At 39.8% G+C, this 13,043-nt stretch overlaps 1 protein-coding gene across 4 annotated transcripts in view; it reads left to right on the top strand.

The window, feature by feature from the left end:
* LOC113032772 (RNA-binding motif, single-stranded-interacting protein 3-like) overlaps positions 1-13,043 on the top strand; it is a 163,156-nt gene that overhangs the window by 85,813 nt on the left and 64,300 nt on the right. For all 4 annotated transcript variants that reach the window (XM_026185864.1, XM_026185863.1, XM_026185866.1 and 1 more), the window contains one exon: positions 4,852-4,910. In XM_026185864.1, coding sequence (XP_026041649.1) covers positions 4,852-4,910 — 59 coding nt within the window. The remainder of the gene's footprint in view (positions 1-4,851; positions 4,911-13,043) is intronic.

Here is a 13,043-nt window from a genome sequence, read left to right as displayed (position 1 = left end):
CTTTGTAGCATTTCTATGAAGCCAAAGAAAACAGATTTTAGGTTAGCTCAGTGTCCTCCAGCGGCGATGTGTCTTCCCCTTTGGATTGCATGAACTCTTTGATTTCAACCAAAAGTGACAAAAAACGAAGCAAAATCCGTCCCCTGCTGAGTCATCGGATTTCCGTATGTAGTAGCAGGTCACCATATTCAGCTGACAGCTCCTTCAATAGCACCTTGAATGTTCTGTGCTGTTTAGCTCTGGAGCGGATGCTGTTTATGATCTTCACGACGGGAGTCATTACGTGCTCGAAGCCGATCACCTTTGTGCATAACGCCTGCTGGTGAATGATGCAGTGGTATTGCATGAAGTTTGGGAACTCTGTGTCACCTTTACAGTGAGCGATGAATCCTGTATGTCGGCCGATCATAGCAGGAGCCCCGTCGGTAGTCACTGATACCTGCTTTTCCAACGGTACCTTTTTCTTCGCGAAAACTCCTTCACCGCGTTATAGATGTCAACTCCCTTCGTAGTTGTCTTTAGCGGCAGTAGTGTCAGAAGTTCTTCTTTTGTGGAGAAACCATCAAACACCATCCGGATAAAGACCATCAGCTGTGCTGCACTGCTGCTGTCCACGGACTCGTCACACTGGATGCTAAACCACCTGCACTTTGCCAGATCCTGATCCAACTGATCGGCCAAGTTCCCGGACATAGCCGACACTCTTCTAACGATTGTAGTTGCCCCCAGCTGGACATCGGAGAGAGTGGAGATTATATCGTTTCCATATTTCTCGTCTTTAAGCATAGTTTTTGCAATTATCATCATTGCTTCTTTGAAAACCTCCCCGTCTAAAAATGCCTTCTTTTTCTTAATCATGAAATGTGTAGCTCTAAATGAGGCTACGGTTGCTTTTTGGGAGGTTTTTTTTGCTCAAACCTGTCTTTAGCTCGCGGGCTTTTTCCACTCGCAGTGTGCTGCCCTTTGGGTAGTTAGCATGGTAGCTTGTGTGACACGTTCGGAAATGTCTCTCCACGTTGTGCTGCTTTGCCGTTGCCACAGTCGCCCCGCAAATGAGACACACCCATGAATCTTTCACAGTGGTAAAAAACTCTTCCTCCCATTCACTGTGACAATGATATGTTTTCTTCTTCTTCTTTTTTCCGCCATTTTTTCCTTATCTCTTCACCTTTGCTGGTCTTCACGGCAACTGTTTCCATGGAGACCAGCTAGAGCTCATCTAATATTTAATAATAATTTTTTTTTAATATATTATCTCTAACAAATTGACACCAATGCAATTGTGATTTAAAAAAAAATGGCAAGAAAAAATAAAAATAGATGCAGCTAACTGGTAAGTTGTTATGGTGAGCTATTTTTAGAACAGGCCCGCGGGCGACTCATGTGGTCCTTGCGGGCGACCTGGTGCCCGCGGGCACCGTGTTGGTGACCTCTGGGTCAGAGAAATGGCAACTCCCTTGCCCCAAAAAGCCCAACTAAGAGCTATATCTGACTCCACAGGCCTCAGTTAGTGTGTAAAATGCTAAAATTTGTGACAATACAATTAGGAAAAAGCCTGAACTAGTGTGAAAGGGTTTCCAAGAAAGAGCCTCTTCTCCCTAAAAAGAAAATGACAGCTTAGATTTACAAAGTCGCATCTGAAGAATCCACAAGATTTCTGGAACAAGACTTCTGTCCTTTGGACAAGCAAGACCAATATAGAGATCTGTGGCAAATCAGCACAAAAACCTCATACCAACTGTCAAACACTGTGGAGAAGGGGTGATGATTTGGACTTGTTCTGCAGCCACAGGACCTGGGTATCTTGCAGTCACTGAGTCAACTATCGAGTCCTCTGTATACCAAAGTATTCTAGGGTGAAATCTGAAGCCGTCTTTCTAACAGCAAAAGCTTGGCCCAAATTAGTTCATGCAACAGGGCAATGATCCTGTGCAAAGTAGGAAATCTACAACAGAACAGTTAACAAAGAAAAAAATTAAGATGTTGCAATAGCCCAGTCAGTCCAGACCTCATCCTGACTGAAAAAAGAGAGCTGTGCATAAACAAATGTCCACAGACCTCAATGAACTGAAGAGACTGAAACAGTCATACAGAAAATGTATTTTGTTTCTCTTTCCAAAGTATTTTGTTAAAGGACTCTGTGTAATAAGCCTTGTGGTGGTGTTCATCTGAGGGTTGTCTGAAACCTTAGAATTAATAAGGGTATGTTTTTTCTTTTGGCTCACCGTGACTTTTCAGGGATTTAACTCAAACTTCTAGCCTGTAACCTGTCAATACAAATTTACTTTAAAATACAGTTAAAATACAGAAAGAACAGAATAATTGACAATGAAAATAATAGGTGTAACCCTCCATTTGGTGCTTAGGAAATAGAGAAAATAATCTAATTTCTTCTAATGAAAGTTACACATGTAGCCGTAGGTTATACCAATTTATTTTTTTTTGCTTCCTGGAGAATTACTTTAAATTAGAAGTAAAATTACATCCCCAGATATTTTTCAGAACAAATTTCTCTATTTTTTAGGCACAATGGAAAGTAATTGATAAGGAAGTGCTGACCTTTCCTTTCTGGCTCCTTGTAGTCTTTTATTGGTATGTTTTAAGTATTTCAGTAGTTTTTATGGCTCTCTTACGTGTCATTGCTATTGATTGAAGTGTAGGTCGATGTTATTTGACTCCAGGTTTCTGTTGGAATCAACCAAAATGTTCCAGTTGGGACTTGAAGAGGACATTCTGCACTTTCCTCTCCTCTTATTCCATGATCTAAAATTTCCTCACTTAACCATCTGATCTGTTATCAATACTTTTTTCCATTTCTTCTGCACAATAGTAGATTGTTGTAGCTGTCTGGATAAAATGAAATGTTGCCATTGAATCACAGATTTGGATGGTGCATTGTTGTTGTAATAGGACATTTCCCCAAGGCCATGGCGTCATCCTCTCTCTTCTCCTCTCCTCTCGCTAACCTGCGTAACTACAGAGGGAACAGGTGGACATACAGTCTGACAATAATGTACCCAAACATGGAAACATGTTTTTTGTTTTCCTCTTTTTGAAATTAGACCAGTGCGACCATTTTTTATTTTTTATTTTTTCCCTCTTCAAGATTCATAGTGTAACTACCCAGGCACCCCCATCCCCCCACACCCCCGCTGTCCAGAGTCTGGATATGTTTCAGTCTTCTGCTGGGAAAAACAAGTTGGCAAAACACGTGGATGATGTATGAGATCTTTGACATGGATTCAAACTTCCACAAACATACTCTGTCACACACGTAATTACACCTACACAAGTATTTGCATGCTCAAGTGTTCGGTCACATGCACTTGAGTCATGCTGATGTAGAAGTCACTGAGAGTTGGTCTTGCTATTGCCAGATGGTGTGTGTAGTGTGTGTGTGATTACTGCTTTGGTGTAGGTTTTTTCTTTTCTTTTTGATCTGTGCCGTTGCGTATACGTGTGGGCGATTAGCCTTGTTTTCTTCAGATATAGATTTAAATTGCAGGAATGAAAATGTGTGAAAACTGAGTGTTGTTCAAATGTTTGATTTTTGACAAAAACAGTGATTTTTCTCTCTGCCAATTGCGAGATCATACGCTGCTCATCTGTCATGTTAGGTGTGATAGCAGTCCTTTAAAGCCTTTTTTCCTGTCCCAATAGAGTTTGATATGAGGCTGTCAGGCGAGCTAGACTCGGTTCTCTTCTTCTTAATGACAGAGTTGGCTGACAGAGACTCTCCTGATGCTGACAACTAAATGATCTCTTCTTTATTAAACACCTCTTACTATCTCTCCATCTCCCCCGGACTATCTCACTTCCTGCTCGCCTTGAGTATCTTTTTATCTTTTGACTGACTGCTCTCCCTCTCCTTGTCTATTTCACATTCCTTAGTCTCTCCAACCCTTCCGCTGCTTTTCTCACCTCCTTTGCTAGTAGGAAGCTTCTGCATTGTTTTCTCATTGAGTTGTTTTTGCTTCTACCTTCATTGTTTCCCTTTTTTTTTTTCTTTTCTTCCCATCTCTCAAACAGAAGAGGGAATATACTTCCATCCTTTACCTGGGGCTATCAGCCAGTCTGCTAGCCAGTCAGCGAGCTTGTCGGGCAGAGTGTCAATCTGTTTGATAGTCAGCCAGCCAGCCAGTCAGTCATTGTGCACCAGTGTGAAAACATTAATTAAAAGTCTCATCCACAAAGCCAGGCAGTGATCCAGGCTGATCTCAACAATTCAAGCTTTCTGTCTTCGTCTTTTTCTGACTCTACCTTCCTTTCTGTCTCTGTTATCCTCTCTCTTCATACCTTCTCAGCCTCTTTCTGGGTTTTGTCTGTTTCTTTCTCCTCTTTCCTTGAGCACTAAAAGACTGGTCTGATAAGAAACATTATTAACTTCTTTCTGAGAACCCAAGAACAGAAAGCTCGAGAATAGAAGTGGGATGTGGGGGGAAAATAAGGAAGTAGACAAAGAGAGGCAGAGGTGTCAAACATAAGAGAGTAAGGTGGTGAATCGGACAGGAGACATTAAAAGTTGGTAGAGGGAGCAGATGGAGAGACGGACTTTTTGTTTCTCCATCTGCTGGATGGAGGTTGTGTGTCTATCTTGTTAATAATTCTGACGCAAGTCATCCTGTGGTGACCATTTCGTGTACATATTTTGTGGTAGTCCATCACTGCGTTGTTTCCTTTGACTGGACCAAACTTGTGACTCAACGATAGACCAGAATTATAACCCTGCAGCTCTGCCTGCAGCACAGCTAAATATTTACCCAAGACTCAAATAACTAATATTGATCCAGATGTTAAAAATGGGCCAGCAGCAAATCAGAATGTTACATTGTTGTTGTTTTTGTTTTGCAGATATGGGAAAATTGTCTCTACAAAGGCCATCTTGGACAAAAACACCAATCAGTGCAAAGGTGAGTGAGTTTCATTCTACTTGTTTCTGCAAGGATGCAGTATCTGCACTCTACTTCACAACCTCAGGTCTTGATTTGATATTTAAGTCTTTTTATTTATAGAGACCATTTCCTTTACTTAAACACCGACAGTGTAAGTCCATGTGTTGGAGAACACATGGCCGCTGACTATAAAGGCCATGTTATCCTTTAATCTATCGTAATAATGCACTTCTAGAGAATCTCTATTTTGCTTAACTTCACCGTGATGATGATTTCAGGATTGCTCTCTAATGATACTCAGAGTTGAGCGCATTTTGAAAGCAAGCTGTTGGTATTGTTGTCGTATGCAAAATCAGGATGGGGAACACCAGACAATAGACACAATATGTTTCAAATCGTCTCTGCGGTAAACGGGGCTCACTCAAGTGTCCTCTGATGAGGGTCTGCTTGATTGTTAGAGTGGTCTGAACAAAGCACTAATCAATATGATTGTAGTCGTCTGTTTTGAAGAGGCACACAAGAGCGTGCGTTCAGAATGATTGCTGCTCATCTGTCAGAGCTGTACTCAAAGGTATCCTGACACGGTTTAGGACAACAGCACAAAGGTCCTGTAATCACAGTTTCAGGTTGGACGGTGTGAGTGAAGGAAAACCCAGACTGATTGGTTCTGATAGGAGAAATGTTAATGTGAATTTTAAGTCTTCATCTGTGCTGATTACTTAGGATAAAATATTTTGATTCCACTCCTGCTTGTCTTAACATAATAATGGGAAAACCAAATCTCAGTAAGGCTCCTCTGGAAAGTCTTTTACTTCGCTCATTATCTTGAATCTTTCTAATTGGCTAGTTATGTAAATCTTAAACTTCATCTTGCTGCTACCTGCTTCACCATCACATAATCAAATATGGCTTGGGAGTCTTGAGCGCATATTAAAATGCCTTTCCTGACTGCTTTACAGCACAGCCAAAGGAAGGGAAGAAAATTCTATAAGTCCAGTGATAGTTATCAGTTATTCTTTCTCGGCTCATTAATTTTTGTCATTGGTGTTTTGTGAAATGAGTTTTTCAAAACCTGTTTCAGTATGGCCTCCAGTTCATAATTGTGATGTCTGCCAATTATGTCTTCGTGTTCATGCTTCTTTATAGTATGGAAAAGTTATCATTTTTGATCGTACTGCACGAGTGCTTACAAATTAAATGGAAAACGAACGTAATTTCTGCTTTCAATTATATTTCCTGGATATGGGTGATGATATGGTTTCATTGTTCACCAATCCCAGGCAAACACAGTTTATTTGAAAGTCTAAAGCTTATTAGTGTTTACCAGTGCTGTACTTTTGTATAAAAATGCTGTTAGGAGCACGTCAGTGAGCCACGATATTGGGTGAGATCTCTCTAATGGATGCTGACACTCTGTTTCCAACCTGTGCACATCTGGTGCTCAAATACATCGGCTATGTATCAATCCATGGTAGAAAGTAGTCCACAATATAGATTTACACCTATTATAAAAACATTGTGGAAAAGCTGTTTCGGCTAATACAATATGTTTGTGACTTGGGTTTTAAACAACCACATGGGAAGATAAAAAATGATTAAATGAACAGTTATGTATTGACTTTTCTTTGCAATAAATAAAATAAAAGACTAAGATTAATGCCACATGGTGTCAATTTTGACTCATTGGCACTTCATTAAATATACCTGTGCATCTGCTAATCAACTCGTATCCAATCGGTCAATCACATGGCAGCACCTCTATGCATTTATGCATGTAGACGTGGTCAAAACAATCTGCTGAAATTGGACCCAAAGATGCTTTACGAAGAAAAGGGAGAAACGTGATTTAAGTGTCGTGTTGTTGTTCAGACAGGTTTTCTAGGAATTTCCATTCAGTTGTCTTTAAGGTTTCTAGCAAGCAGTCTAAAAGAGAGAAAATAGCCAGATATTGAGCTAATAGACAGGCAGCCTAAACCTAAAACAACACATTGAATGTTAAAGCAGATGTGCAAGAAGACCACACTACCCATATGGAAAAGAAATAGTAAAAACATATATGATTTACTCATGTATAAATCATATAAGCCTTACATGATTTACTCATGAAAGTGGCCACTTTCTCATTACTTTCATATATATTTTTTAGTAAGTATACAAAACATACAAGTTTCATTATATGATTTTTCAAGGGATTTTATGTGTGTTCACTCTTGTATGCTTTTCATACAAGTTTCATACAAGACAGATAAAAACTTTATAAGATTTATATATATCTTTTCCATATGGGTATGCACCACTCCTGTCAGGAAAGAACAGAAACTCGGGTTACATTTTAAACAAATAGAAGATTGGAAAGATGTTGCCTGAATACTCTCGATTTCTGCTTTGACATTTAGGGGATGTGGTCAGAATTTGGCATAAACAACATGAAAGCATGGATCCATTCTGCCTCGTATCAACCGTTCAGATTAGTTGTTGGTGGTGTGATGGAGTTGAAGATATCTTCTTGGCACACGTTGGGCACCTTAGTACCAAGTGACAGTCATTTCAGTGCCACAGTCTACCGGAGTATTGTTGCTGACTATGCTCCATTCCTTTATGACCACAATATACCCATCTGCTGATGGATGCTTCCCGCTGGGTAATGTGATATGTCACAAAGCTCAAATCATCTCAAACTGGTTTCTTGAAGATGGCAATGACTTCATTGTGCTCAAATGGCCTCCACAGTCACCAGATCTCAATCCAATAGAGCAGCTTTGGGATGTGATGGAGTGGGAGATTTGTATCATGGATGTGCAGCCAACCAATCTGCAGCAACTGTGTGGGGCTATCACATCTCTGTAGAATATTTCCAGCACATTGTTGAATCTGTCCCAGTGAAGAATGGATGCATTTATAAAGGCAAACTGGCCTTCCCACTACTAATAAGGTGTACCTAATGAAGTGGCTGAGGTTGGACCCTATTACTATGTGGGTTTTATATTTAGAGTCCAGAATTTGTAACTGCACAGACTTTTATTTCTCTTCTGGGTTCAATTTCAAGTAAGATAAAAAGTTTAGTGAATAAAATTTTATTCTAATAAGAATAAAAGTCAGACTGTGACTTAACAGTCTGACTGTTAAGTCACTGATTTTTTGCAACGTCAGTTAATGGCTTCAGACCAAAGAAGACAAATTGACAGCTTGTTTTAATCACATTCACTCACATTTTGTTTGGCACTGTTGACTAATCAATCCAGAGAAAAGTTCACGCAGCTCGTTGCCTGTAATAGTCAGCATGGGAGGTAAGAGCATACACGAAGCTGGTGTCTTTGTTCCTTGTAAAAAATGAATAAATAAAAATTACATTTGAAAACTTGCCACCCTGTCCTAGTTATATTGCAGACATGACTAGGGAAACTAAACATGAGAGAAACTTTTTTCAGAATGCAATCACTGTACAACAAGCTATGAACTGATGCACAATATTTAATGCACAGTCTACCATAATACACTAGCTGCAGCAGCATAGGCGATTACAGGCTGTGGCTCTCATCAGCAATTTCGCTGCTTGTGATGTAGACTTCATACATCTTTTAGCCAGTTGTTAACTCACAATGAAGGAGTTTCATTATCAGTCGGCCATTAGAGTGCCTTACAACCGGATAAGTGTTGGTTTGATTGCAAAGGCATTCAGTAGGGACAAGATAAGTGCTTAGCGTGACTAAGAGAGTACAAATTGGCACAGAGAGCTCTCTTGGAAAGGGAGGGATGGATGGGTGGAGGCACAGAGAGGTGGAGGGACGGGGTAAAAATAAACTGGGGCTGACAGAAAAGGAAGGAGACCCTTTGAAACTGATGATTTAGCAGACAGCCTTTTCTTTTCAGGAAGACTATGCAGAGAGCCAGAAAGCATGAAAAATGTACTCAAAGAGACAGGTACATAAATAAAGCCATCTTCCCCTGCAGTCCGAGGAGACGCACAGTTCGATTGGTTTGCATACTTTTGCTGTCATGCGGAACCATGTGATCTCAGTTTCTGTGATGTTTTTCTTGGTCTTTATCCCTGAAAAATTGATGTTTCGTCTTCAGGGCAATGTAAATATATTGTTTGATGCCATGAAATGAGATGCACTGTTTTTAGAATTACTGTTTAATTAAGTAAACAAAGAAAATAAAAGTTTTACTTTATTCTCTGAAATAAAAGTATTATGTTTGTAGAGTCCTATGCTTTGTTGGGAGCTCGGTGTTAAATACACTGGCAGTTTTGTTGTTAGCGGGATCTCTGAGGGAGGGAGAGTGTATGCTGCACAGGATAGAGGAAGGGAGAGGAAACCACTAGATTGTAAAGGACTTCCATTTCCTAAAGCAAGCACCCTCCCTCTCACTGTCTCTGTGTCTCCAGTAGAATCCCCCCCTCCCTTAAAATTCAGTCTGCCTGTGCCTCTCGCTTGCCCTCTGTTCCCATCTCACTGCAACCCCCAAATTCCTCCATTGCTTCGTCTCTTTCTTTGAGTTCCTTGTGTTTCCTTGTGTACTCGGGCCATTAGAATATGCTAACCAAGGCCAGGAGCTCAGGAGATTGGATTGAATCTAGTGGTGTTTGTGTGTTCATGCTCATATTTATCTGTCCTTCCATCGGTGTCTATGAATCATTTGTGCATCTTTGTGTGCACTTAATCACTTTTTGTATTATCACAAGTGGAATATTTGTTGGAGTGACCACAGAGGAGAGGGTCAAGTGCACAAACATGAATGATTAAATGTTTTAGATTTTCAATTTTTGTTATGTAGACTTATAACATGTGTTCAATCACATTCACATTTTGTTTGAATAGAAAGCACACAGTCTTTCAGTTAAGATTTGGCATCTCAGGACATAGTAAAAATAACATGGTCCTTACACCATGTAATTATTTAACAAAAACCTAAACCAAAATGCTGCTTTCATTAAGAGAAACTGAGACTAAAAAATCATTTGGAATTGATCATGTGATCATCAGTAAGTGAGAGCACACCTATAAAAGTAGTTTGCTGGTCTGGAGCATTCAGATCTGTGTGTGTGTGTGCGTGTGCGTGTGCGCGCAGTGCCAGCAATCTGGGAATTATCAAGACAATTTGACATCCATTAATCTTCAGTGAGAAAAATTTACAAGTGGAAAATATTCAACAGAGTCACCAATCTTCCTAGGAGTGGACCTGCCGAATGCACCCCTATTCACCTCAGACTGTGCAATTCTGATAGAAACTGCAAAAAACCCAAGAGCTGCATCTCAGTCTCTACAGGCCTCAGTTAGCATGTTAAAGTCAAAGTGGAGACCTTTGGCCATAATAATTTGTTTGGGCAAAAATCAAGAACATCATATGACTACTAACGCCTCATACCAGCTGTCAAGCACAGTGGTGGTGATTTGGGTTTGTTTTGCAGCCACTGTGTCAACCATAAACATTTGTATAACAAAATATTCAAGATATTAATGTGAGGTCAAATGTCCAACAGCTTAAGCTTGTTCCAAATTGGGTCATACAAAAGACACCAACAAATCTACAACAGAATATCTGAAAAAGAAAAGGTTTTTCCGTGGAGAAGTGGAAGTCCAGACCTCAACCTGAAACTGTATTCCTCCAGAAATATGCAAGAGACTAGTACAGAAAAGGATTACTTCAAGTTAGTCAAGTAACTGTTATTCTACCAGAGTCATTTTTACTTAGGTTATTACTTAGGTAACAACACAGTTTAATATGTTAAACCTGCTATGTAAAAACCTTAGAATTGAGATGCTCTTTTTGGGGGGGGGGGGGGTACTTTCTTTTTACCATGACTGTATTGTATGATTTACAAATTACAAAGTGGACAGAAGTTTGTTGTATTCACCAGCAGAACTGTCCATCAGCTTGAAAGGCAGGCATATGCTCGTCAATTCAACAAGCGTCCAGGCTTCTGAAGTGTCCTTGAGGAAGACAATGAATCCCTACCAGCTTCTAGGGTGCACTCTGTCACTGATACTTGACCTCAGACCTCGCTGGAGAGAAGGCCAAATAGATGTTCAGAAAACAGAACTCTCCTTGAGTGATGAATAGATTCAAAACAAATGGCACATTCTCTTCAAGGCTGATGTTTTGTCAAACCTAACCAGTCAGTGAGATGAGCACTTTGAGGGAAAAAAAAACTGTCTCCATCATTCTTGCTTAAAGGAGAGTGAATGGTGCCAGGGCTGAGCAACACACACCTGTGCTAGGAGAATAAAATGCACACTAATTCCCTGAGGTCTTTAGATGTAAGGACCAACTTAAATGTGCAAGGCAGAGCAAGATTACACGCCAACAGCTACAACTCAGTATTTTATTTACAGAGCGCGTACAAGGCTCCTGAGACACACTCTTGTGCTACTTTAGCACAAGAACGTGTTGGATATGAGCCTCTGATCAGTAAGTCACTGTAAACAGAACGGCTTCAAGGAGTGACTGTTGGTTACATTACAGATCAGTCTGGTATTTGAATGCTGTAAATATGATTACACCCAAGTTGCTTTCTTTTAACTCTGTTTAATGTTACTACCATAACTTTACTTAATATACTAGTTCATAATACATAGATTATATATAAAAGATAATATATAGGTTAAGAAATCAAATGTAAATCATCATATTAATGCAAGAAACAGGAATTAGATGTAATCATTAACACCAGCTTAATTGGCACTAAAAACACAATTTTTCTTATGTATGATAACTTATTCTTTTTTCTCAGTTTTTCACAGGGTTTGCTGCAATGATTCTGTAAATTATGTGACACAAATAGTAACTTTTTTTAATATATTATCGCAGATGGGTCCAAAAGGCTTTTAAGACCACACTTTACTAATAGTGGGTTTTTATATAGATCTGGTATACTGTGGAGCTACCTGCTGCTGTGATAATAGACAAACCTAATGAATTTCATTTTTAATTATTACACAAATGAGATTTTTTTTAAAAAGATCTCGATAACTGCGCTACAATAAATGAATTCAATTTGAAGGAGTCGTGTTTCCATGATTTTATCAGGCCTCGATATGCGTGAGTGTTCAGGCAGGTGTTTGTCTTTCTGGACACATTTTGTCAGCACAAAAGCATCACAGTCATGGACGTGCGGTTAACGTCACAGTGAAGGCTTAAAGTAAAGATGTTGTATAATAACTCACTGGTGTTCAGATCTAAGTTAATCAGAAAACTAGTGAGTGAAATCATTTTACACACAGCTCTGATTTACAAATGTTGTCATTTCTGCCCATTGAAGCTCCAGTTATATCAACACAGCTGTGCTATGCTGATGACGCTGAAGATGTGCTGTCGAACAAAGGGTCTCAGATTTGGATTAGTGGTGACTGACTTAACCAGTTTCACATCTGCTTTGGGTTTCCTCCCCCCACTAATTAAATGGACACTCCAAAATTAAGCAGCACCCATTATAGTTAGTGTGAGAACTGATATGGAACTTTTCAACATTCCCTGGAATAAAATGAAAGCATCCCTAATGCACAGCTGACAAATACTGTGTGCGCAATCTCAATTAGTGGAACTGTTTCAGAGTGGCACTAATTAAATAAATATAGATTTAAAAAGCAGTCAGTACTGCTGTAGGTAGCGTGGATATTTGCATGCTTGCATATATTGTGTATCCATCTGTGTTTGCCACAGAGGCTAATGTGTGCACATCACGTGTGTGTTCCACAGGAAGAACTTGAATGCGTGTTTGTGTAACCCTATTTAGGCTAAATTATGAGTTTCTCATTAGCAACAGTATAAATATTTGTGTGTGCAGTGCAGATCTTGCTGTGAAAGCAGCTTGCTGCCTTTGAACAATAAAATATCATCTGCTTATCAGCAAAATGGAGCGCATTTCCAAACCCTGGAACAGACAGACAGACGACAACAGATGTTAGGGATGAGGCGTATGCGTGTTTCCAGCGTTCTTATCATGTTTACACTTAGGATTGTGGTAAGTGAGGCTTTTGACATGTGGATCATTTAACTGTGTTAACATGCAGCCCACTCCATACCACAGCTAGAATTTCAAGGCTTTTGTGCTCCCCCCCCCCCTTTCCCCCCCCTCTTCATGCATGTTTCATACAGATATACAGTCAAAATCACTCACACAAGCATTTTACAGTTTTCTTCACATATGCC

This window comes from Astatotilapia calliptera, chromosome 11 (genome assembly GCF_900246225.1).
Source record: "Astatotilapia calliptera chromosome 11, fAstCal1.2, whole genome shotgun sequence".
Taxonomy (NCBI): domain Eukaryota; kingdom Metazoa; phylum Chordata; class Actinopteri; order Cichliformes; family Cichlidae; genus Astatotilapia; species Astatotilapia calliptera.
Note: the sequence above shows the minus strand (reverse complement) of the source record. Positions and strands in the feature narration are given on the sequence as shown.